Source organism: Lytechinus pictus, chromosome 7 (assembly GCF_037042905.1).
Source record: "Lytechinus pictus isolate F3 Inbred chromosome 7, Lp3.0, whole genome shotgun sequence".
Taxonomy (NCBI): Eukaryota; Metazoa; Echinodermata; class Echinoidea; order Temnopleuroida; family Toxopneustidae; genus Lytechinus; species Lytechinus pictus.
Window position 1 is genome coordinate 33957983 of NC_087251.1, and position 27254 is coordinate 33985236.

The 27254-nt window shown below is 36.0% G+C and overlaps 1 protein-coding gene across 1 annotated transcript in view; it reads left to right on the top strand.

Annotated features, from left to right (window-relative positions):
- The first annotated feature begins 91 nt into the window (after positions 1 to 91).
- LOC129264520 (proteasome activator complex subunit 4-like) overlaps positions 92 to 27254 on the top strand; it is a 34433-nt gene continuing 7270 nt past the window's right edge. The window contains exons 1-34 of the mRNA XM_064102549.1: positions 92 to 396; positions 1521 to 1661; positions 4753 to 4869; positions 5820 to 5864; positions 6278 to 6427; positions 7106 to 7169; positions 7500 to 7574; positions 8198 to 8317; positions 8958 to 9047; positions 9406 to 9464; positions 9960 to 10166; positions 10985 to 11171; positions 11780 to 11934; positions 12370 to 12523; positions 13030 to 13128; positions 13559 to 13696; positions 14152 to 14367; positions 14746 to 14900; positions 15227 to 15322; positions 15963 to 16134; positions 16766 to 16864; positions 17454 to 17612; positions 18057 to 18185; positions 18460 to 18654; positions 19088 to 19209; positions 19531 to 19584; positions 19811 to 19940; positions 22522 to 22766; positions 23391 to 23586; positions 24409 to 24561; positions 25013 to 25218; positions 25567 to 25698; positions 26042 to 26247; positions 26668 to 26744. Coding sequence (XP_063958619.1) covers positions 206 to 396; positions 1521 to 1661; positions 4753 to 4869; positions 5820 to 5864; positions 6278 to 6427; positions 7106 to 7169; positions 7500 to 7574; positions 8198 to 8317; positions 8958 to 9047; positions 9406 to 9464; positions 9960 to 10166; positions 10985 to 11171; positions 11780 to 11934; positions 12370 to 12523; positions 13030 to 13128; positions 13559 to 13696; positions 14152 to 14367; positions 14746 to 14900; positions 15227 to 15322; positions 15963 to 16134; positions 16766 to 16864; positions 17454 to 17612; positions 18057 to 18185; positions 18460 to 18654; positions 19088 to 19209; positions 19531 to 19584; positions 19811 to 19940; positions 22522 to 22766; positions 23391 to 23586; positions 24409 to 24561; positions 25013 to 25218; positions 25567 to 25698; positions 26042 to 26247; positions 26668 to 26744 — 4734 coding nt within the window. The 5' untranslated portion in view covers positions 92 to 205. The remainder of the gene's footprint in view (positions 397 to 1520; positions 1662 to 4752; positions 4870 to 5819; positions 5865 to 6277; positions 6428 to 7105; positions 7170 to 7499; positions 7575 to 8197; positions 8318 to 8957; positions 9048 to 9405; positions 9465 to 9959; positions 10167 to 10984; positions 11172 to 11779; positions 11935 to 12369; positions 12524 to 13029; positions 13129 to 13558; positions 13697 to 14151; positions 14368 to 14745; positions 14901 to 15226; positions 15323 to 15962; positions 16135 to 16765; positions 16865 to 17453; positions 17613 to 18056; positions 18186 to 18459; positions 18655 to 19087; positions 19210 to 19530; positions 19585 to 19810; positions 19941 to 22521; positions 22767 to 23390; positions 23587 to 24408; positions 24562 to 25012; positions 25219 to 25566; positions 25699 to 26041; positions 26248 to 26667; positions 26745 to 27254) is intronic.

A 27254-nucleotide genomic window follows, 5' to 3' on the forward strand; every position in this document is an offset into this window, starting at 1 on the left:
TATTAAAGAATGTTCTTTAAATTTTTTTAGTAAAATAGGCGACCTCCCATAAACTTTTTCATGTATCAGAATTAACTCGTAAGCCTGCGATACTAATCAACTCTTCATGACGTGTGAAAAACATGTCGGATTGTGAAATGGGCTAATTCATCGTAACTACCTAAATATCAGAGCAGAAGGTTAAGTTTCGATCAACGAAGACAATATGGAAGATCAAGATGGAAACGATTCTTGCTACCAAAAAGAATTGATTTACAACAAGCTATTGCCATATTCATCAGAATTTGAGGAGGAATCCAAGAAGCATCTGAGTGAAATCAAAACCAATTTATCGCTTGCTGTGCAGCTTCGTGAACTCCGCCCCGGTGTGCTCTTTTGGACCGGGAAGTTTTCGGCGTAAGTTGACCCGTATTAATACCGACTCAAGCCGCTAGCCCGCCGCTCCTCTTAGTACGTCTTTATAGTATAAATTATACACTCTAAAAGTAAATAATCTCACTCATTCTGCTGCTAAAATAAAACTGAGTGGTATCACATTAGATTAATTAGGATTTATTATTGTTGTTTGGTAATGCGAATATGGGATGCACTGTTTCCATAATTTGGAGCTGGAGCTCAGCTCTGAGACTGAGTCTGATTAATATTAGTCAGAATAAAAAAAATTGCCCAATCAAATTGAAAATGTTGCCCTGATTCAAAAGAAGGCTCAATTAAGTTGAAGTTGAATGGCCAATGGGAATTTATTGATGAAGACAGTAATACTAGTAACAATGACAATGTAATATGAGACGTGATATGAGTTTTAGTACTTATACTAGATCTTATTTTTATTCTAGACTTAGATCACTAATGTAGGTTTTGAATGATATTATGAATATGATCCAGATCAACATGATCGATGATCATGAAACTTGTTAGTTTATAAACTCAGCTCAGACAGTATGTAAACTTTTTGTATGGAAAAACATGCTTCAAAATAGGATTTTGTCCAGGTGGTATATACTATTATGTCCAGCCGCCATAAAATCTGCCAGATGGACTGAATATTCATTTGTATTCATTCGAATTTCTTGTTTTTAATTGTTGAAATTTACTATTGGGACTATGCCATGGAATAAACCTTATTATCAATTAATAACTGAAAAAAAAAATGAAAATTTGCAGCCTGTATTCTGTGAGATTTAGACATTATTATAGCGGTTCTCCATGTCTGAAGTTGAATATTTTTTCACCATTTTTACTTTAATTGAGACAAATAAATGAAGATCTGTCTCTGTAAATTGCATAAACTAGGTAAAGTTTGTGGTATTTGACTGTCTTCTTCATTGTGCAAATACACAATATTTGCAAACAGTGGGCACTGTGCATATATAAGGCATCACATCACATCATACATTTTTATAATTAATTTCCCCTAATATTAAAAGCAAAGAGAGAACAGTAATGAAATATATTGTCTGAGACTGATCTGATGCAGATGAAAAATATGTAATGGTACCATCTGCATTCATTTTTTCCAGGTATATTCATTATTATGGCCAAAAATTCAGCAAGGAAGAACATGTGGCCTTCATCAAGCTATATCTAGAGCTTTTCGACATTCCAGACCTGGAATTTAAGATCATGTCAGAGTTTGCCAGAGTTTTAATCATACTGCTCAAGTAAGTTATCAAAGATCTTTATTTTCCTTATTAAGTTATGCATGTCCATGGTGCATTGTGTGATTGCTATTAAGCAAAGAAACTTGTACATACATCTAATTTGGATATGTAATAATTTCTAAATTGATTTTTTGCAGTAAGATGAAAATTTGCCTCCTTATTGTTGATAACTTCTTGACAAGAAAAAGGATGGAAACAAAAAACAAATAGGAAAGAAATTTAGAAAACTTTAAAGATTTTTTTAAAGAAAAAGAAAACATGAAATATGAAAAAATGGAACAAATGAAAAAGAAAAAGAATATAACAGAAAAAATAAACAAAAACAAAAGGAAAACAAAAACAAAAACAAAAGAAATAAAAAAAAAGGAAAGAAAGAAAGAGAAAAGACAAGAAAAAGAAACCTCAAAGAATATAAAAGGAACTACCGTATATAAATAATCTGGCAAAATTTGTCAATTCTTACTGGTTGTATAAAGCCAAGCAATCATGAAATCAACAAAAGAATATTTAATTTTTGTCTCTTTATTGGTATCATAAACAAATCAAATTGAGGTCATTCAAGTTTAATTTTCCAATATCCCTTGCACTGACCCAATCTTATTTTGCAAGAAAACCAGTAAGTATTTGATTCGGTACAGCTAGAGAAAGACAAATGCTACTTGATGCAAAAAAACAACATAAAAACAACCTCATTTCAAATCTGAAATTGTCAACCACTCTATCATCTTATTTATATCTATTCCCCATTTGGATTTAATTATGATCCTCAATTCGGATATAAATTTTGATTCAAATTTCACTGTTGATTTTCAATACAGAAGCAAAAAAAAATCTGTATTCTCATTTAGATTTACCAGTATTTTTTTATAAGGAGGCGAATTGGAATCTTTATTTTGAATTGACTGATATTGTTGATGAAGCAAAATTGAATGTCACCATTTTGATATGAAGACAAATGGAATGCATTTGTACACCATATTAAAATGGCCATTATTTTTTTTTTATCACATAGCAATGAGAAAGCAGTATTGAAATTTCCATTTTGAAATCATTCAATCATAATTGAAATGGGCACTCTGCCATGGAATGTATATCAATTTTTTTAACCCTTCACCCACATTTTTATACAGTATTTGATATCCAATGAGAAAGCAAAATTTAATGAACCCCATTTTCATTTGATGTTGATTTCCAGTAAGACTGCAAAATTGAATTGATTTGTTTCATATATTTACTCAATTTTCTATTGAAGAATCAAACTGGAATATTACAATTTTTATATTGTCTTGCATATTTCATTGATCATGAAATCAGGTGAGACCCCATCTTACAAAGAGATACGATTGATCCAATCAATTGTAACTCTATGGAAATCCATCAGTGTCATAATTTTTTCTAAAGGAAATTTGCAAAATGTCATTTGTAAACAAAGGAGAATACACCAAATTGTCAAGAAATGATTTTTTTAATAGACGTTCAACTTCGTATATAATTTTAAAAAAAAATCATGCATTCTAGATGTTGACTTTGCTGGCTTTCCATATTTGCTTTTGATTGGATCAATCGCAACTCTTTTTAAGACAGGGCCCTGGGTCATATACCACCTTGTTTGATGACAGATGGAATGTGTCAATGAACTTTTGATCATGAGAAAGCAGCAATATTCAGATTTGCCATTTTGATAATCACTGTTGAATTTTTGCACTCTACCAAGTTAATTGAATAAATGTTTTTCCACCATCACCCTTGCTTTGATTAAGACAAAGTAATGATTATCTAATTAGCAATCAAAATTGAATATTACCATTTTGATTTGATGTTGATTTCCAATGAGAAAGCAAAACATCAATATTTTGAGTAGATGTTGATTTCTAATGAGAAAGAAAAAAATGAATATCACCATTAATCAAATTTTTTTCCACCATCACCCTTGCTTTGATTAAGACAAAGTCATGATTATCTAATGAGAAAGCAAAATTGAATATTGCCATTTTGATTTGATGTTTATTTCCAATGAGAAAGCAAAATATCAATATTTTGAGTAGATGTTGATATCCAATGAGAAAGCAAACTTGAAGATCACCATTTTGAGTTGGTGTTGATTTCCAATCAATGAGAAACCAAAATTAAATATCAATATTTTGATTTGATGTTGATCTCCAATGAGAAAGCAAAATTGAATATCACTATTTTGAGTTGATATTGATTTCCAATGAGAAAGCAAAATGGAATATCACCATTTTGAGTTGATTTTGATTTCCAATGAATAAGCAAAATTGAATATCACCATTTTGATTTGATGTTGATTTCCAATGAGAAAGCAAATTTGGATATCACCATTTTGAGTTGATGCTAATTTCCAATGAGAAAGCAAAATTGAATTCCACCATTTTGAGATGGTGATTTCCAATGACAAAGCAAAATTGAATATCACCATTTTGATGTTGATTTTGATGAGGAGACAAAATTTAATATTAGCCATTTGATTTCATGTTGATTTTCAGTGAGAAAGCAAAATTGAATATCACCATTTTGATTTGATTTTTATTTTTAATAAGAAAAAAAAAATTCACAATGATTATTATTTTGATTGTCATTTCTCATAAGATGAGTTGAATGAGTTGAATTTTACAATTTTTCATGATGATTTTCAATGAGAGAGCAAAATTGAATATCACTTGTAAACATCATGATTTTACTTTATTGCTTATTCCTGGCAAGCCAGTCTCAAGCTTTGAGGGTTTAAAGAATTACCTACATGTACATGTACATCATATTTTTCAAAAGTATACATTTTACTTTTAAGCGTTTTAATGAAAAAAGATCTGATCAAGTTAATAGATTTTCCATCTTAGTAGAGCATGTTTTTCCAGCACAAATTGGAAAAATGAAAATGGCACGACAGATCTCCAAGGCCAAATGCAGAGGCATTATGGTCAACGAGCTGGGCATCCATGGTCATAGCCTTTGTTTGCCTTGATTCTTAAAGCTCCGTTTTAAAATAATTATGAACGCTCAATCAAAACTTGAAGACTTAGATGTAATTTATGTAAGGGATCCCTTGAAATGTTGTATTATTTTGCATTTTTAGGAAGCGACGATTACTCTCTCGAGATGACCTGATAATACCTTGGCGACCTATCTACAAGATTGTTGAAAGGATCCTGTACTCCCCTTATGAGCCACTAGGCTTAGAGTGGTACCCACAGTAAGTTTTACTTCTACACTGGTCAGTTCTATTGATCTGAGGAGTATTTCATCACTCAGCTGGCTAAAGGGTTAGCTCAAGCCCACACTTCATGACATGTACATTTTCCTGATCATTAGGAATAGGAATTGACATACCTAAACCCCTAGGCCCTTCGGCCAAGTCACATGACAATTTCACAATTTGACTTGATTGTGATTTTCCCAGCCAATGAGATAAAAATATTTTTCATAGATGCGATTATTATTATATTTGGTTTGTGAATTAACTTTTTGAAGTGGATATTTTGATATACAATGCATGCTTTGCTAACTGGTGTTAACCTTTTTTGTCCACCTAAATGTGATTTATTTGATTTTGGTTAGAAGTAAATAATCTATTCACTGTTGCACCAGAACACAGTCTATTCCAAGTCCCTGAACCAGTTAGTGGCGGAGAGAGGCCTTGAAAAGGAAATGAGATTTTACAGCAAAAATCAAGTCCTTTTCAAATTAACCACAGAGTTTACATTACTATCAAAATTCAGTTACCATGATTTTCACCTGTCTGATGAGATGTATGTACTTGCACACATTTTTACCATTCGTCAATTTTCCACAATGAAATCAAAACATTGAATTGCTATGAAAGTCACTTTGTTTATGCGATAGTTCAGAAGACAGGGCTAGGCAATATGTGGATCATTCCATCACTTGAATTTCACACAATTTTATCAGTACACCACCCAACATTTTTTGTTTACCTTTGACAGCTTCACATAATACATATCTTCTGCTATGCTGTGATGTATAAACATTAAACAACATATTTCCAAACAATTCTGCTCCACAGACACACCATAAAATGAAACTAAAATAAAACTGGTAATTGATATCTGTCATATATTTTAGTTAATATGAGTATGTAATCCTTTCTTGATGTTTTAATTAATTTCTCCTTTCTATTTTCAGCACACTGGAAAATCGTCTGAAGTCTCTCATACGTATGTCTAGACCGTAAGTGGGTTTTATATTGCCTCATTTACTAAGCTTTGATATCCAAGTGTATGGATTATAGTGACACTTAAACATCATGAATGATGAAGATGTGTTTAGGTGTTGGCTTGGGGATGTAGCCATGATTATGGTTTTGAAATAGTGTCCTTTTATACAAATCACAATAGGGTCATTTCTATATACAGCTTGTGAAAACCTTTATTACTTGTGATCCATGCTAGAATTTAAGGAATGGAGGCAAAGTATGATATTGACACTCACAGACGATATGAAATGGTGAAAGAAACACATTGATTGCATGTATCTATTGGCAGGCATATTGTGAAATCCAAGTCTGAGATGCATGCATCATGGATGAATAAAGTAAATAACCAAATAAAATGTGTGTATTGCTACTCTTATCACATTCACAGATATTTCTCAGTTGACAGTACTAGAGAAATGCTTGAAGAATGGCGCCCTCTCTTGTGCCCATTTGACGAGACCATGGCTAAAGGTATCCAGTACATGGAGTGCTTCCTCCCGACATTGCTTCCACCAGAACAACATGAGCATGGGTTCAAGTGAGTGCATTGGGTGTTACTTGAAAATGTTATGTTAGTGTTAGTGTATTAGTATTGATAGCATTGACCATCATGCTGACTATTGTAGCTATACCCCAAATGTTGGTGTTTTTATTTGAAATGATACCACTTGTAGTGATTTCAATTCAAGCACCAGTTTCATTTCAAGTTAGGTGATTTAGCCGGTGCTGTTCATACCCGTAATTAACATTAATGCCAGCTTAAGTTGAAATCACCTAACTTGAAAGCACCAATCACCTAGGGTTATGGTTTATCTAAATGAATGGTTCCATCTTGATTGGAAGTAAAGTTTTTAACTCCCGGTATAATACAGTTGGTGGGACAAAACTTTTTATAATTTCAATAACAACAATGATAAAAATAATATCCAGTTCTTGTCTCAATACATTTGGAAGGTTGAAGTTTTAATGGAAAGATTATCCCATTTGCTAAATTGTTATGGCAGGCATACAAATCATTAATCAAGCATATCAAGCATTATTCATGAAGAATTTGCAACAGATATTGAGACATCAAGAAAAGCAATGTTTATATGAATGCAACTTAGTAACAAGTTTAGTATATATTTTTGAAAGAAGAGAAGAACCATCACATTTGTATATATCCACTTTACATGAAGTTGATATAGATAATAATGCCTTTTGTTTTGTCTTACAGGTTGTGGTTGGATGAAATGATTAGTATATGGAACAATTCTCAGAACTCTCCTCACATAGAATCAGTAAGTATTATTAAATTCCATTGCAGTATGTGATGCCTTTATTGATATAGACCCATAATCATTTGATGTTTAGTAACTACATAGTTGGAATCTGTGATTTAAGGTCAAGTCTGCCCTTACACGTTCACTTGAATGAATACAGAAAGAGAAACATGAAATAAGCATAAAACTGGAATTTTCTTCAAAATTTTAATTAGGGTTTCGTGTCCATAATATCAGACCCCACCCCATACTTTTTCCTGATACTATGCTCATCAAACTAGTCTAATCTATAGTTATGTACTAATGAATACTTCAAATAATGATCATTGTTTCCCTTTCTTTCTACAGGCCCTAGTAGACTTATTTTCTAGATTAGCATCAGAGAATATAGGATACATTGATTGGGATCCACACATACCAAAGGTGAGTGGATCTAAATCTATATTGACAATATTTGTTAATGATATTTCACTTTTATCTATCCCTTATACCTTGGTCACATTTGCTCTACGGCGGCCGTACGGCGAGTCGAAAACAGCCGTTTACACATTTTATGTACGAGCGACATAGAGGTGGTTTGTATAAAAATGAATAAAACGGCTGTTTTCGACTCGCCGTACGGCCGCCGTAGAGTAAATGTGACCATGGTATTAATACACTGGGCAATGTCTCTGATACGCTTTACAGAATGTTATTATCCTGGTCCTTGAATCCTGGCTTTCCCGCATACAGTGTATGCCCTTTCTCCACTCCCTGAAAGTAAATATTGCTATATTGAACTTGAAATCCTTGTGATACTACTGATAATTCTATTTATTTGGTGCTCATATCCACTCCACAGAATGCTCAATCAATGTGCTAACTCTAATTATCATGTTTTGTGATCAGATTGTATCAGATTTTGTTGAGGACAAACTTATCCTCATTTCTTATTTGAAGGGGTTTAACCTTTTGCAATCTTGATATAAAGGATGGATGTGGAACAGTTGGAATGAAGGAAGGGGAGATAATTCAATTTTTTTTCTCAATTTTTTCTGTTTTTCCAGATATTCACCTGTTTCTTGAGAGGCCTTAGTCTACCTGTAGGTTCTAAGAAGCTTCAGGTTGCTCGTAATGGGAAAGGCTTTGACGTCGGTCCACTAGCAACATGGATTGTGTCAATGCTGGTAAGAAAAAGTTGTTTTGTTTATTGATTCATTTGGTATTGAAGAGTGAGGTAGACAATTGTAATGTGACAAATTACCTTAAGAGAGCCATATTCCATCAATGAATGAGTGATAAGTTTTATGCATTTTACAATATTTCAATTTATAGATTTTTCTGGACTACAGAAAATTTTATTCATCAGAACACACTTGTCCAGACTATCTGTACTGTGACTTTGCTTGCTATATATCTCATTAAGATTCTTCAATGAGTTGAAAGTTCTTGTAACAGAGTTTTCTACATCTTTTTTATTTTTGGGTTGATATGGCATGAAAACTCAGTTGGTATTCCAGTGGTCCACAATCGGTAACCCAAGTTCAATTCCCACTTGGTGAGCTAGTGCCCCTTGGCAAGGCATTTGTCTTTATTACCAGGTCTCTTAAAGAGGACCTTGAGCCTGCAGTCCTGTGGTTGCTTTCTTACAAGAATTCATGCTATCTTAGCAATCAGGTTTAAGAAAACGCCACTGCTGCCATAACTTTTAACCTTTAGTTTACCAAATGAATAAAAAAAAAGGTTATGTGTTTGATTTCTGTGCCTTTGAAAAGCTGGGTTATACAGTTTTGTTTTACTTTGTTCTCTTCTTGCTTCTTTTCACAGGGTCACACAAAGACTTGTCAGGGCCATCTGCAAAAGTTCTTTGTGGCAACAGATTCCTACTTCCATCCATCAAATACTGGGAAATACTCTGTAAGCATCCTCAAAATTTAATTTACTTGAGTTTGCGCGGCCAGAATTCCATAAAGTATGTACATTCAATTCCTGTATGCGGGACCTTCCGGAGTGATATGTCTACGCTTTGTACTTAATACAAAAAGGTGTAACGCTATCAAATTATCATTGCTGAAATAGTTTGTGAAGTGAAAATTGAGATAATCAAAAGGTTGACTGTGTTTTGGGGGACATTGTCCCACTGCAACTTTGAGCAGACGCAATTTAAATGGAACATTTTTAACTAGTTAGCTGTAATAACTTGCATTCCATGAGAGCACATTCCAACCAATAGTGAATAATAACAATTGTTTGTTTGATTTAATTGATCTATTAGTTCAGTCTACAGAGGGTGCTTGGTCAGCTAGCCAGTGAATTCGTGAAGAGGTTACACAGGTGAGCACATTAAAACTACACTTATATTCTTTCATATCATTACTTATTCCCCCACCCTTAAAAAAAGTGTTGCTTTAGATGTTATGAATTTTTTGTACTTTTCTGCCATCCCTTTCCACCATCTAATGATGTTAGAATTGACCAAACTGAAAAGTATGGATTCATGGGAGCAGGAATCGTAAAATGGACTCGGCAATATATACGCGCATTCAATAACTAAATAAAAGTGATTATTTGTGACAATAATTAATCATGATACTTGCTTATACAGGGTAATAGTGCTTAACACTTCATCAGAAGTCTCTAAAAGAGCTCCACAATATGATTACCTGGCTTTGGCAGAGCACCTATTAGTGGTATTGTAGGAGTCTTAGATAGGATATTTACAGAGTTGTAAATACCTACAACTTTGCTATATCATTATATCGCCACTAACGCATATGTGCATTATTTTGTTTATTAATGTGATGTGTGTTTTCATTTCTTTATTGTCAGAGAGAGGTATAAGAAACCGTCCTGGCAGCACCCAATTCCTGATGACTACAAGTTGAAGGACGATGACATCACAGCTTTTGTTGAGAGCATCAAAGCCCCAGTATTCCTAGCCATGTACAGTAAGATGGGCCACAGGGATGCTGCTTCAACACTTCATAACCTGGCATTACTCAGACCAGAGCTAGTGATACCAACACTGCTTGAAAAGTGAGAAACGTCACCTTATGCATTTTAGGTTTCTGAGTTTAAGTGTCAAATTTGTAATCAAAATATTATTTTTCTGAAAATGAGTTTCCTCTTTTTATGAGACGCTCTTTATGTAAATATTCTACTCCTACACTACACTACACTACAAATTGGACGCATCCAAGAATGAATGAACAGTGGTATGCCAGGCTTCACGATCTGACATGAGAGTTGGTAAATCATGTAACAAATTATTTGTATCCCTACATATGTAATCAACAAAGTTGAAAGGTTTCCGTCCTCTTGTTTTATTTGGGAGGCGAAACAACATCAGAAATAACTTCCTTCTCACTAGGGAAACAGTGACCAGCAAATCTCATACTACGTTTAATTACCGTTCTGAATGATCTCCATGAATTATATATTTTGTTTTGTGATCTCTCCAACTAATATTTTGTATCGTCCTTAAAAGTTGAGTGTATGTGCCATCTAGTCTATCTTTTAAGGACTTCTTTATTGTCCATGTTTCTGAACCATACAAAAGGATATTTTCTACGCATGCCCTAAACAGGGAGAGTTTTGTTAACAGAGCAATATTTGATTCCCGTTCTTGTCTTTGGCTAGTTGAAGACTGGGTCGCCACTCCTCAGCCCCCATGCGACAGGTAGTACCGAGCTACATGTTATCGGTAGCAAGTCATTCCGAGATTGGGCAGAAATCTGCCCAAACACATTTATGTTGGGAAGACTGACCTGACGGAAAAAAATAAATGTGAAAAAGTAAAGTGTGATCAACCATAATTGTTCACCCCCATCTTCTTTTACCCTTGTTGATACCAGGACCTACAAGGCCTTAGATACCTTGACAGAGCCCCACCAGCTGATAGCCACCGTGAGCTGTCTAGTGACGGTATCTTGCACCATGCTCAAGGGAGGCAAGTGGCTTCCCGATGGCCCCACCCACCTACTACCTCTCCTCCATGCTATGCTACCTGGTATAGACCCCAATGACTTTGCTAAGTGCATGGTAGGTACTGCTGCTTCATGATAGTCACATTTAATTCTAATTGGGTAATTTGATAAAATTTGTGAAGGAAAAGAGTGATCAACTTCAGATTGCATACATTAACAATTAGAGCTTCATTCAAAAGTAACATGCATATACCATGTGATCAAAATTTATTTTGTACTTGCAATGGTGAAAAGGAATTCATGCAATTTTATAATACATGCTTCATAAACGTTCATTACCATGATAGACCTCATGGGTTGGCCAGTTACTTTACCTATAGATCTATAGCATGCACTGCAAATGAAAATTGAATAAATAAAAAAATGTGTAAATGATGAATCAAAAGCGCATCAAGAATAAGGATTAATCAGTAGAACCATAAGTGACATGCCATAAATATTGTAGTGTTTAAATGAGGTTTGTAATCACTTTGAAAGAGATACTCTGTTTAATGCATTTTGTTACTGTTGAGAACCGTGTTGTCAACCAATCAATCGGGATTAACGTCACAACAAGGCACAACTTGTGCGCATGTATCATGAAACCCACAAATTGTAAAATGCTTCCCAAGTTCTCAGTCCACTATGAAAAATCTAAAGTTTTTGTCTTTGATTCAACTTCAGGTCACTCTGCAAGCTATCTCAACCTTCACTGTCATGGTACCAATAGTAGATTGTTCTGAAGCTCCCCTGGTAAGAGATGACATCACGGAACAAGAGAGGGAGCTCTGCTCAGCAACAGCAACCTTTGAAGATTTTGTGCTTCTCTTCATGGACAGGTATTGTGCCTGTTTAGAATGCTCTTCCTTTTCCAAAATTGTGTTTTATTCATAGTTTTGTGAGATTGTGTAACTGTGTGCAAGAAAATATCACGATACCTGAAGCATTGTTATAAGACTCATTGTGTGAAAAGAAAACGTAAAATGGCTCACAACAGGCAATGAGGAAATTTGAAATAGCAGAAGGAAAGTATTGATGGAAACAACTGGAAAAAAGAAAAGTGAAACATAGGATTACTATAAATGGAGTTAGAATTATCTAGACCAAAAGCTTTTAATAGATAAGGAATTTTTAAAAATGAGTGAAAGAGAATAAGAAAGAAAGATACTGGCTTTGACTATTTTTTAAGAGTTTATTAGAAATATTGTCCCTCATAACAACTTATTCACTAAAGTTTCATCTATTAGCCTTTTATCTTCCTCCATTGATTTTAGATGTTTCAATCTGATTGAGGCATGTTCCATCGAACACACCCGAAGCCAGGACAATGATCAGGAGAAAGTCAATCACCAGGAAGCCATGGTGGATGTAGGATTGTCATCAACATTCAGTACCATCTGTTCTCAGAGCTCACCTCAGATATACAAGGTCAGTCACAATGTCACGGTTTGTGGTACCATGTCTGACAGAAAATGTTACAGTGCTATGTCAGACACAATGAAAAGTATAGAATAGTAATAGTATATGGTTTGTGGTACAAGGTCAGATTCAATGTCATATTTTAGAGTAGAATGTCTTGGTACATGGTACAATGTCGGACAAAATATTATGGTACAAGGTCAGACTCAGTGTTATGTTATATGGTGCAGGGTCAGACACATTGTTATGGTGCAAGATCAGAAAACGATGTCATGTGTTATGGTACATGTACATGGTCAGACACAATGTCATGGTTTATGGTACAAGGTCGAGTGTGATGTCATAGTTGGTGTATGATCAAAGGCAAGAGTTGAAACTGATCCAACCATCATACAGTTTAGTTATGCCAAGAATAGTTGTCTATATTGATGATTTTTTTTAGTGATGACATTAATAGTATTATCAACCCCAAGTATTCAATATGTAATTTTTTCCTTTTCTTTCAAATCTCACAGGCAGCTGCTGATAGACTATTTCGCTATGTTTCAACATCCATTCTTGAAACTAAGGTGTCTGGTAAAATTATTGCCAACATGTGCCGGGCAGCAGCCAAGGTATGTTCAAGAAATCATTTTTTTTTAAGTTGTGTTGTTTCAGGTTTTACTCTTTGACTTTAGAAACCATGCACATTCCTGTAAGGTAGATATCAGAAGATTAGTTGCTTTCCCTTCTTTACTGATTGACTTTTTAATGAGGATTGATGCACTAGATGTTGATTTGTAACGTGTGAATGTAGTCCACCACTGAGAAGTATAAGGGGGTTTTAGAGTGAAAACTATCAATTCACATACACTATATTTCACAATTATTGCACAATCATTTTGACATATTTGACCATGTGAAAATACAATGATGTGGCAGAATGATTGAATGGTTGTTATTTTGTGCTGAATCAGAGGGTTGTATTAAAGCATGCCTGATTTTGTCTTTAATTGACCAAATGATGTTTACATTATAATGCATTGATGTCCTTTATTTTCATAGGTGAATCCCACATACACTCTATCCAAGTTTGTGCCTCACTGTAGTCAGAAGATACTAGATGCCTTTACATCAGACGAGGTGCAGTTGGAAGAAGAGTTAGATAAAGAAATTCTCTTCAACCTACAAGTTCTCTCAGAGGTGATTTTACCCCCCCCCCACCCCCCGGCCTTCCTGTGATATTATTCAGGGGGTGATGAATCATATAGTTTTACAGAGCAAAGAAATGTGAAGAGCAGAACTTAAACAAAAACGAATTTTTGACCTGAGGTCTGAAAACGTAAATGCATTCTCAAATCTGGTAGTGAAAGAACAGTAAACACCTCCACATTCACGCAGCGAAAAAGTATGATGCTAAACATTCCCTTTTGATAGTTTTAACTTGCTTAATCATCAAATACACATATAGATAAAATGTGTTACTTTGTGGGGGGGGGGGGCATCAAATGTTCTCAAGGGCAGGCTGATCTTTAGTTCTGATTGGATGTACAGAACTTTTGCTTTGAACACCATTTTGTGTGATATCCCATATACTGGCTGTCTTTCCTTCAAATTGTCACCTATAATTTGATATTATTTCATTTTATTGTTGGTAGGTTATACGGGTCCCTAGCGAGGCTGTCCTTGTCTACAAGGATACTTTGAATGACGTCTTGAAGGCTACCATTCATGTTGCCTCAAAGAAAGGTTACGAACTCTCCTGCCAGCTACTCAAGCACTGGCTCCGGGCGATGTGCCTCATGTATCCCAGGGAGTACTGTAGTATAGCAGAGGGATTCGACAGGCCTCTTACAGAGTACTTGCCCATCAGGGTAAGTATTGCGTCCTTAGTAAAGTTCACCCTGACAAAAGTTGGTTTTGATAAAAGCAGATAAATCGATGAAGGTTGATGAAAACTCATTAAAGAATTTAGTTTTTAATTTGTGATGTCATGTGCAAGCGACTGTCCCATATGTTGAGTAATTTATTAAAATATGTAAGTTGTAGATGTTGATGGTGATGTTGATTTAAGTGATGATGGTGATTGTGATGCTGCTGATGGGATGACAGCAACAATCAATCGTTTGGAAATCGGAGTGACAATAACAACAACCATTACTGTCAGTCTGTTACAGTGGTATTAATAATCATTGATTCAGTATTCGTAACACTCAAAGAAAATAATTGTTGATACCTATTTTCCGTCATAGGACTGGGCCAAACCTGGTGACATTCACAACCTTGGTGTGAAGTGGCATATACCCTCGGATGATGGAGTAGCCTGCGTGAAAGAACTCTTAGATTTTTACTACAAACCAGAGATAGAGAAACTCAACAACTACATCAAGGGGGAGTCTATAAGCAGGTATAGAATGATGATGATGGTGATGATGAGGATGAGGATGAAATGATGTTGGTGTTGATGATGTTGATAGTGAGGATGGTGATGATATTGGTGCTTTTGATGATGAAGCTAATGATGATGATATTCTTCCTCCATTTAGTTTGATCCTCCCAATCATGAACCTCCATGGTTGCATTTATAAAAAGTACACCCCTCCCTAATAAAATCTCTAATTACTAGTCTGGACCACTATTAACTAAAGCACAGGCTCACAAATATATTGATATCAATATGCATGGGGATATTTATGAGATTTTGTAACAATTCATCATTTTGTATTATTTCAGAGAGAAACTACTACAGAGCCTGACCATCTTATACAACATATTGACTGGGGCTGGAGCTCTTCTCCCAAAATGGAAGAGTTCATATATTCCAGAGCTGTGAGTGTGTTCAAGGATTATATATGATCTATAAATGACATGCCAGATGAGATATAAATGTATAGATATCTTCAGTAACGATAAAAGTATTAATAGTAATATGCAACATTTGTAAAGGGCTTTACATAAATGTTTCTAAGTGCTTTGTGTTATAACACCAGTATTGCTACCAATGAGGTGCTTCAGCATTTTCAAAAGAAAGAATTTCTGCCAGGTACCCATTTACCTCACCTTGATTTAGTGTAGCAAATGACAAACTTTTTGCCAGAGGATACAAGTGTGTACCTCAACAGAAACTATGGTAAAAATTGTAACTGTTTACCTGATTTGAAGTCACATATTATAATTATAAGATTGTGAAGACTCCTTAAACTCTGCCATACAAGTTTGAATTGGAAATAGGCATTAGTTAAAAATCCTGCCGATCAAATTCCTTCCTCATTTTTCAAGTAATGCCCAAGAAATTTGGCACACTCGTTGGTCTCTGGTAGAGGTAACGAGAAATGTCATATGAATGTTTTGAAATCTGCATTCCTTTACGATTGCCTATTTTGGCAAGTCTTTAGGGGGTTTAATTCAGATTGACCTACCTTATACATTTTATGAATACTTCTTTCAACTCTTATTGACTTCTTATCAGGTGTAAGAGTCAGGTTGACATGCACATCCAGGAAAGGACTCTAGGATCAACAGACAAACAGAAGATGTTTGCAGGTATCAGGGAAGAACTGGCACAGGTGATGCATGACCTTCTCAATCATCTCCTAGCAACAGGAGAAGATGACACCAAGTCAATCATACTCATCATCAATGTAAGCAACTGATATATTTTCTTTCTTTCTTATTTTTACTTTTACTTGTAAATATGCTGTGCATCTCATTATTTTTAAGAAAAAGCTTAATCTTTTGTTCTGTGTCAACAGACACACTTGCATGTACATGTAGAAGGTTTTAATTTCTCACCTTTAATGTTTTAACAAAGATTCAGAATTTATTATGGACTTTCTTATGATGTATAATATTTGTGATAAACATATAGGTGGTATACTCATTTTTCATAACATGTTCCATTGATTCTAAAAATAAATTTTCTAGCATTTTTTTTCTGTGTTAATATTAGCTTTCCAGTAATGTGTTGCTGCTATTGTCACATTAATTCCAGAGCTGTTTCATGTGTCATTTCTTGAAGTAGACTGGGCCTGTATTAAATTTCTGGCCATTATTTTCAGATATAAATTATAAATGCCTTGTATTGAGCCTGTCTTATCACAAAAATAAATCCATACTGAACTTCCACAGAGGCATACTGCCTGATGAGTCCACATCTTTGAATACTGTATATATACATATATGATGCCATACAAATGTCTGACCCAATATCATCATATAAGTGATGACTAAGATTTTAATATTATAATATCCATTTATTTTTCCTCTGTGTAGATGAACAATGCTTTGATGTGGTACATGGGTGCAGACAAGAAGGACTTTGAGAGTCGATGGAAAGGTTTCCTCATCATCAAGAAAGCCATGGAAGATAGGGTAAGTCTGTTTACAGAGAGAAATGCTTGATACACTACTACTTTGGGTTAGGGGTTATGGGGTTATGCTTGGACCTATTGCTTCATAGAGATCCCATGCATGATATAGAATAGATATATGTCCATGAGAATGAACTGATGACAGTTTTAAAGAAACAAGCTCTTGGTGTTGGCTCTTGCTACCATTTTTCCACTGTTTCTAATTTCTAAATTTGGTAAGAAGCATTAATTTATGGTAATATTCCAAATAAATTGTTTGCAGTATCCTGACATCATATTTAATTCTAATTTTCCCTTTTGTTCAGTTCAATGTAATTTAATTAAAAATCAGTTTAAACTTCATTAAGATTTATATGTGCCACAGCCTAAGGATGAATAAAGGTGTACAGTTGTCACCCTGATCAGATGCTAGCATTCAAGGAATTCTTTCCTACTGGGTACCCATTGATTTCACCTGAGTGGAGAGTGGCAAATGTAGATAAATGCTTAAAGAGATTCCAAATTCAGCATATACTGGCATTGTGGTGATTGAATTCTTACACAGAGATGATGATTAATGATGGTCTCTCTGAATTGTTTGTCCATCATAGTTACATGGGAAGAAGAGGCATCTAAGAGCCTTGTTGATAGATCGGGTGTACCTCCAGCATGAGATGAGGATGCTGATACAAGCCAAGCATGTTTACACTGATCTTGATAAACGTATCCACAGCGACCTTTTCACACTTGCTACAAGCAGGTACAGTGAGGTAAGAAAATACACTTGTAATGTGAATTTTATGATCTAGGCATGATTAATGAGAAGATAAATCTGTGAATGTGTTTGAATCCAATAAAATTACCATCAAAGTGTTTGTTTGTACTGATAGAAAAAAATTGTGATAAAATGGGAGGAAATGTACAATTGACAAGAATAATTGACAAAATAAGCATGGTATTCCAGTCAGCTGTCGTCTTTTTCCAAGCAATAATAATGCACTTTCCAACATGTGTATATCTGTGTTAATTTGGTGATTTTCAGTGTGATGTTATCTCAGCGTAGCTTTCATGCAGAGTTGGGTTTATATAAATGATCTAGATCTATGATAATAGAATGATAGTTAAGTTTGATTTTAAAAATTTTATCATGAAATCATTGCTTGAAAAATGACAGTAATTATGTTTAATAATAATAATGTTTGAATTATAATCAGGTGAGGAAGAAGGCCCAGGTCATGTTGTTCAAGATGATGGATCACTTTGTCTCGTCTGTGAAGCTAATCATTCCCAAGGTTCTAGTCAACCTCAAACCAGATCAAGATATCCCACATCACCAGTTCAAGGTAAAGTCCTCTAATTCCTCTTCATTCCAGTGTTATTTAAGAAATGATTAGTTTGATTTTCCTGATTCGACTTAACTAGATTATCATGCATAACATGTATACTGACTAACAAAAAGATCATGTAAATCTGATGCAGATTGCAGAATGGATAAAAGGCCTCTTCGAGTATTCAGTCTGGTAAAGAGGAGAATAGTATGGGTCGAGTGCACCAATTTAATGTGAATTAACATTACAAAAAGGAACAAAATATCACAATTTTTCTCTCCTGCTACAGGGCTCCCTCTATGTTCTAAGTGGGTACAGCATGAACAACTCTTGGGCGTGCCTACCATACTGGCCACTCATGAAAGATATATGGTTAGGAATAGTCAACGCCGGTCACTCAGAGAAGCCATCTATCATGAAGGTTCTGGGTCAGCTTATGATGAAGATCAATAAGGGCTTTGACACATCCGCCATCATTGTCAAGGTTGGTATATACTTTACAAAATTACTCATTAATTATGTCATCTACATATGTATAGGTGGTATAGATAGCAAAATGAATATTGATTTGGAACTTAATATATCTTCATAATGCCTTGAATGTAGAGTTCATACTCGTAATTTCTTTTTTTATTCTCATTCCATGGGAAGATTTTCTTTTTACATTATTAATTTTTTTTTTTTAGTCCACTCTATCTAATATTCATGCCAAGAAAATAATCAATGTATTATGTTTGTTATGAAAAATGTATTATACAAATTATATGAATACAGAAGAAGAATTGTGGAATTAAAGTAATTTGTGATTATTGAGTTTAGACAAACATATCACAATAAAATAAGCCAGGCTTAACTTTATCAAAAGCGCACAATGACGCAATTGATATTTCAGTGTTTAATTCTTATGTATCCCTTAGGTTTCAGATGGTGCTAGGAGTAAGGCTAAGGATCTCGTGGAGGGGTTGAACATCGGCATAACAACCGATCAAGACTCTTCATCAATACAGAGGTTAAATGAACACAACCAAAGCAATATGAGGTAAGCGGGAGTGGCTTTAAAGTGGTCTCTATATTAAAAGATTCAAACTTTAAAGAATTACTTAGAATTGTTTGAAAATTACTGTTAGTGAAAAATTGTTGGATTTCCCTAACAGTTTGGAAGTTGGTTGCAAATCTTGCTGATTTAACTATATAAGACTGAGAAAAAATGTTATTTTCATATGTTCCTCACACAAGGCAGTTACAGGAGTTAGATTAGATATTAGATGTTTTTTTTTTTGTTTTTTTTTAATGGGGGGGCTTTCTTTAAATTCAATAGTTATCAAATTGATAACTTCCATGTTGTATGTCATTTTAACAGATTGTACAATGAGCTAGTAGCAGAGCTGGTGGATCTTATAGAACAAGGCCAATTGTGAGTATACTACCATTTTCAAACAAGAGCTTGGAAATTTCATTGCCATTATTTATTATGTTCATCATTTCTGATTTTTTTAATTTACACATTTTGAGTGCTCAACTATGTTCTGTTTGATACTGAGTAACATAGAAAATGTGTGAAAGTTTACGAATTCAATTTCACCCTACCCAGAACTCTATTGCTAGTAATTAATTGTATCATTATTTTTTGTGTAACCCAGGCGATGGAAGTTTGCTCAGATGGCAGCAACCCTCCTTCGTCTACATCTTAGGGAAGACACCCCGCCCCCTGTTCCTGCAGTGAGACTATTCACATCCCTCTTAGTACATGACACTCTTCACTTACGAAAGGTAACCACTCATATGATTGGATTTGAAGCTACTCTGGTTTTCATGCATACTAATTTAAAAACATACTCTGTTGTCTATGAATAGATTTATTTCCATTTATTAAGTCCATGATTCAGCCCATTGGTATTAGTTCTTACTTATCTGTTATTTCGAAAGCTTATTCCGTGATTGGATTTGGAGCTACACTGTGATCGATTTCTCAGGAAAACGAAAGGGGATAAAGGTTGATTTCCATTATTTTTAATTATGCCCCTGTGAGCCAGAATATAATGGAAAAAAAATAATATATATATATTATGTATACAATAGACAGCAGATGTTAGATTCAGCCCCGTCGCCCATGGATTTGGTGGTGTTACATAGACGACATTTTCTTCATCTGGACCAGGGATGAAGATAGCCTCCATACATTCATTGACCACATCAATTCCTTCCACAGGACCATCAAGTTCACTTCTGATTTCTCCCAACAGGAAACCCACTTCCTTGATGTCACAGTCCAGAAAAAGTATAACGGTATCACCACTACCCTATACTCTAAACCCACAGATACCCACCAGTACCTCCACTCATCCAGCTGCCACCCCCGTCACTGCAAAAACGGCATCGCTTACAGTCAAGCCCTCAGACTTCGCCGTATCTGCTCCGAGGACCCTGATTTTTCCTTCCTTGCCAGGAATTTGCAGAAACATCTCTGTGCCAGGGGCCACGGGGCCAGGGTAGTCCAACTGGCAATTAACAAAGTTCGTTCTCTCCCCAGATCTGAAGTTCTCAAACCAAAAAGTGACAAGGAGACTACCGACAGAATACCGCTTGTGACCACCTTCCATCCCAATCTACCCCCTCTCTGCAAAATCCTGTGTGATAACCACCACATTTTACACACTTCTGATCGTCTCCAACAGGCTGTTCCCGATACACCCCTTCTAGCATACCGACGCCCACCGAATCTCAGGGACCTCATTGTTCGTGCTGAAGTGCCCTCCCTCACTAACCATTCTTCTCCCATACAGCATGGCACCTTCAAATGCACCAGCAACAGGTGCATCATATGTGAAATACACCTTCACGAGGGCGACACTTTCACCAGCAACTCTACCAGCCTGTCTCACCAAATCAAGGGCAACATCACATGCACTACCACTAATGTTGTATATCTCATCACTTGCAGAGTTTGTAGGGTACAATACATAGGGGAAACCAAGACCACACTCAAGAAACGATTCTACGGGCACAGATCCACCGTCAACACAGCAAAGCTGGACACTCCAGTTGGCCGCCATTTTAACCTTCCCCAACCTCTCCATCACTGACATGATGCTACAGGGCATCGAATCTTTAGGTACCTGTCCTGACTCAGTCCGTACTAGCAGAGAGAAGCTCTGGATGAGACGACTTCACACCACCCAACCTCATGGCCTGAACATCCAAGAGGGGAACGACTGATTATTCTTTCCTATCCACTTTCAATTTATATATACATATATATACATATATACTTTCAATTTATATATACATATAATTTTTCCCCTCAGCTCTTTTGAATAGTTACATTTTAGTTTCTTCCTCTACTTTCCTCCCATATCTCATACAAGCTCAGCTCCAATTTTTCCTTCCTTATTCAGGCGATATAATAATTATTATATATATATTTTTTTTTTCTCCACTCACCTCTTTTAGATTTACCACATTTGCTTATTTACATGTATACTATGGTTTCTTCATAATACACCCCGTCTCTATATTTGCTTTTACCTTTTTAGGCAATTTGCTTCCTCTTTTTCACATATACAGGTTTTTTTTTTTTTTTTTTTCCCCTACTTTATAGTCTTATGTTTTTTTCCCGTCACACCTAGCGGATTACAATATCAGTTACACCATATGTGTATTTATACTTTTTCATATACATTTCTTTTTTTGATATATTTGTATACATATCACTTATAGATACATATTTACACTTACCTTCTTCTCTTAGTTTGTTTAATGCTTTATCATATATACTTATATGTCTTTTGCACATTATCAGTTGTTCCCCATTCTTTTCCTTTTTTTCCCCCACTCTTATGCACCAGTTTATTATGCCTTTCTTTGTAACCTGTTTGACCCACCTCTCACTAATTCTCTTGTTATTCATCCCTCTATCACTGTTTTGTTCCAGATCCTGTTTGATGTTGCCTGCCTCATTATCTTAATCCCTCTTGGCTTGAGGTCTTTTACTGGCCTTACTTACACTAACTTCCCTTTGTGTCTGCCTACTCCTTTTCTTTCATCCCCTTCACTAACCTGATTGGTCTTCTCTACTCACTAATGCCCCTTTTGTCTCCTTGTTTCTAGTGTTGCTGTAGCTTGTTTGTGGTCTATATTATGGTTGTTCCACTTTATATGTTTGTCATTTTGCCTCTGACGAAGATTCTGCTAGGATCGAAAGCTTAGGCCCCCCTTTTTGACTTTCTAATTAACTCCATTGGCTCTCTTTTATTAGATAAGCAGTTTTCAGCAGCTTCTTTTTACAATAGAATTCCCACATATACTTAGGAAATAATTTTAATATCACTGTATGGAAATGTTTTCCCCCCAGCTTGCCATTTCAGCCATGGGTGCAATAATGAAGCAACTGAAGCGACCCCACAAGATGGTGCCCCTAGACCCGTATGCCACTGCTGGGTGCCCCGCCCCTCCCGACGATGCCCTGCCCAACCCCGGGGAGAGGGTGGACAACAAGTGGACCCAGTACCAGTGTGACAGGTTACCCACCACCCAAGAGGAGTGGGACCAGTCTGTCTTTGTGGAGAAGACACACTGGGGCTACTATACCTGGCCCAAGTAAGTTCTTAGCCCTAAACAATGGATGGTACATGCAAATAATAATGATAACGATGATGGTAATAAGGATGATGATGTTGATGATGACGATGATGATGATGACCCAGTATCAGTGTGAAAGAGAATTAACTTAGTATGCAAAGGGTATAAGTGAATAGTCTTTGATTGAATTTAGGTTGCTTCAAATTTATGAGTTATATGGTTTTAACTTATGGTCAGTATTAGGTTCAATTAGGAATTGGGTTCTCCTCATTGAAACAAATCAACTGATGTCCGTTGAATAGTACTTAATTTTTACTATGTGACTTATGACCGGTGTGTTGGCTCAGTTAGTAGAGCGTCCGTCTCACAACCGGGAGGTCGGGGGTTCAAATCCCGGCCGCGTCAGACCAAAAGACATTAAAAGATGGGAGTTGCTGCTACCCTGTTTGGCGTTCAACAATTAAAGGGATAGAGCCTCGTTGATCTGGCGCTGCACAGCGGCTGCCAGGCCCACGATCAATTGGGCAAAACAAATTATCAGAGTATTTCATTTCTGGTGTCTATTTCGAACAATTAAATATGGATTTTAAGATATTGAGATAAGATTATTCAGCAAATTTCAAACAATGCATTTGCTTCCAGGAACATGAAGATTTATGCCCCATATGATGAACAACCCAAGCTAGACCGTAGCAGAGAGGAGCTGTCAGAGACAGAACAGATCATCTATGATCACTTCAGCAATGCAGAGTTTGTAGATAAACTAGTCGGATTCCTGTCATTAGAAGACAAGAAAGGAAAGGACAAGTTTGATAACAAGAAGTACACGCTCTTCAAGGTGAGTGACATGGTACAGGCAAACCAACAAAACCAACTCCTAACTGATCAGTGGTCTGTCATTGGTAATAATGTAATACCTGTTGACGGTCCGGAGTTTGATGGTGTGACTGTAGTATTAATAAGGTCCGGGGGCTGTTTCATAAGCTGTTCTTAAGTTAAGAGCGACTTTAAGAATGACTGGTGAATCTTTCTTACGCGCTAAACCATTGCCAGTTTGATATACCATTTACCACAAGGAAGGATTACCAGTCCTTAATGTATGTCGCTCTTAACTTGTGAACAGCTTTATGAAACACTGATCCTGTTTATGAATACATGTATATATCCTTCTGAAGCAAAAATGTTAGGAAAAACTAGAAATACTAGTGTTCCTTGATGAACAGAATGGTAAAAATATATGTTTATACAATCATCATCACATTCACAGCCAGGAGACTGGATTACACACAAATTTACACAAATGTACAAATTAACCAGTTCATGCCATAAAAAAAAGATAAATGATTAGAGGAAGGTATGTATGACATGAAAAAGGAATATAAGAAAAGTGTACATGGAGGGAAAAGTAAAGAATGAAAGGGAACAAGGAGGAAGAGAAGAAGAAAACAACATTGGGGGTTAATTAGATCATATCATGCATGCACATGATTATCTAAATGATGATGACGCTGATTATGAGGGTTATACAATAAAATATTATGTGCGGCATATTGTTTGGAGCCAGAGCCTTTGACTGTTTTTCGCAAATAAATGGCGCAATACAAATACTGTTCATCATCAGCATCATCCTTTGCCTTTTCATTACGGTTTCATATCTCAGGGACTGTTCCGTGACTTTGGGGACACTTTCCTACCCGTCTTCCAGCCCCATATAGAAAGGTTATCCAAAGATTCACAGGAGAGCAGCCAGCGCAGTATGATGGAGATGGTGGCTGGTGTTATACGAGGCAGCAAGCACTGGGGCTTCCAAAAGGTACACTATATCCAATATTGTTTATATCTTTCTGTGCTTATAACCACTTAAATTCGAATATATGGCTTACAGCTACAGTTAGTTCACCTTATCTGTCCATGGCATTCCTGTTGTTAATTTAGATTATGCATCATCAATTTTTTGGGGGGTTTGTTTCGTATATAACTTTATTTGCCAAATGAAATATTGATTAACTTCATGTACGATTACTACCAATATATCTTCAACCTGTTTAACTATTTCTTTTTAAACATGTCTTTTTGGCTGCATTGCTCATTAAGGCTAGGGCACTGGGGGAGATGTGACATGGTTTGTGAAATGCCACAATCATCCCTGACCAAAATGGAGACCATCATAAATTGATGAATGTGCATGGCTTATTTGTGTGAGAGTAGAGGTCCTTAGAATCTACTTTGACTTTATAATTTAATCTAATCCTGACATGTTGCAGACCAAGAACCTTTGGGAGACAGTATTGCTACCTGCCATGAAGACATCGCTATCCCTGGTTACTGCGGAGACCATCATAGACTGGGGGATGTGCATGGCTACGTCATGTGAGAGCAGAGATCCAAGGAAGCTACATTGGTTGTGTGAATGGCTAACCCAACAACCAATCAGTGAAGACGAGGAGAGGGGGTCTTTTCTTGATGCTAGGTAACAACAAATACATGATTGAAATAACTTGAATCATGTATATATCATAGGGCGTTGCAAGAATCTTATATTCAACTCCAAATCAAGCATAAATAATCAAGTGCAATGCCTGTGAGTAAACAAAAATTTGTTCTTGATTTGCATTCGATTGCAATTCCCATTATGCGTGCTTGGGGGATTATGCTTGACTTGTAATTTGAAGCTGTCACAACCCATAATTTGTTTTAGATGTGTTTTTTACCTATGGCTGTGTCTTTTTGTGTATATAGTTTATGTATATTTTTTGTCTTTAAAACAAATTTCTGCATTGTGGATGCTAATAAATTCTTCTTTTTTTGTGTCCCTCAGCCGTCTGTTCATCTTGCAAGGTGGTCTGTTCCAGCAGGAGTGGCGAGTACCGGGCCTTCATCACAGACTACTAGGCTACATACGACAGCACCTCACACACAGCTACAAGAATGTCAGGGATAAAATTGGCAGGTAAGATGTCTTTGAAAAATATATCTGTGATCATATACTTATTTGTACAGAATGAATTTGTACACTGAGGGTATGAATTTGAGGCTGTCTTAAGGTGTGCTACATGTCAATAAGTTTGTCTTTGGCCAGGGTATTGCTGTTATTTTCAAGCTCCCCATACCTTCCAGCTCCTAAGAAGTGATGATAATGATGGTCATGATTATGTTGATGATGATTGTTTGGTGATGATGGTGATAATGATGATACTTATTGTCATGCATTGGTATCATCGTGTTAAGAACCATGGTACCAATCTATAATATGCTTTTATATAATTCAGTCAGCATTTCCATTTGATCACCAGCTTCTTAGTGATGATCTTCATGTATGACAACGCCTGGTCCCAAGAGAACAAGACGGAGTCCCCACATCGTCAAGAGTTCTTGAAGTCCATCCTTCCTCAAATGGCTCCTCTGGCAAACATTGACGTCTGGGGAGCTATCCAGGTTTCAGATGAACAAAAGGCTGAGGATGATGAGAGGAAGAAGGTCATTAGGTTATGTAAAACAGGTGAGTGTTCCCTGATTTCTGTGACTTCTCAATGGGTGTAATTTGAGAAAGTTGACTTAAATTAGTATACAAATGCATAGGTCAGAGTGGGTCGGTAGATATTGTACGAACAAGATAACTTTGGCGTGGTTTTGACTGTAATTCCAGAGTTGACTTGTGCACACATTTCCTCTGACACAAAAGAAACCTGTTCATCATTTGGTTAATTTCATGTGTGGATAAGACCTAACGCAGGATACCTTAATGGAGATGTATGATTCCCTGCCTGTGGATTTATCATTGAATAAACAACATATTTCACATTAGAATTTTAGGCTCTTGGGTCCTTCTCTTAGGGATCGTGATCTAGATCTTTTGGCTACTCTTTCAAAACCTGAATAATAGAATGACTTTGCTATTGATTTGATTCCTCTTTCCTAGTGATGAAGTGGCTTATCGGAAGCCTTGGAAACCTTGTATCTCCTGCACCTCAAGAGATCTTTCATTACCTTCCTCTGGTAAGCCAACCATCTCTCATAATCCTCTGAATTTTCTTTTATTTGTTTTATTCTGGTTTTATCGATACACACTATCAAAAATATGGATAAAAGGACTCGATAATTATGATATAAATACATCTTTCAAAATATGAATTGCACAGTTTTTAACATTTGGAAAAAAAAAGATGAAAATCAGTTAAGTATATATAGTGATGTTGTGATGGTGTGCAATGTGTCAATGATGAGAGGGATCATAGTGTCATGGTGTAGTTGATCTTACTCCCATCTTTGAAACAGATGGTCTTGGATTCAAATCCCACCCATCGCATGATTTCCTTCAACCAGAAATGCATCCACATGATGCTGCACTCAACCCAGATGAGGTAAATGAGTACCTGGCAGGAATTTATTCCTTGGAATGCAGGGTGTGTAATACCCGGTATATGGAGTTTGTCATAAAGAAAACAGTGGTAGGGATCAGTGCACTTAATGTCTATGTTATGTGTCTTCAGTGTCTTCAGTGTATGG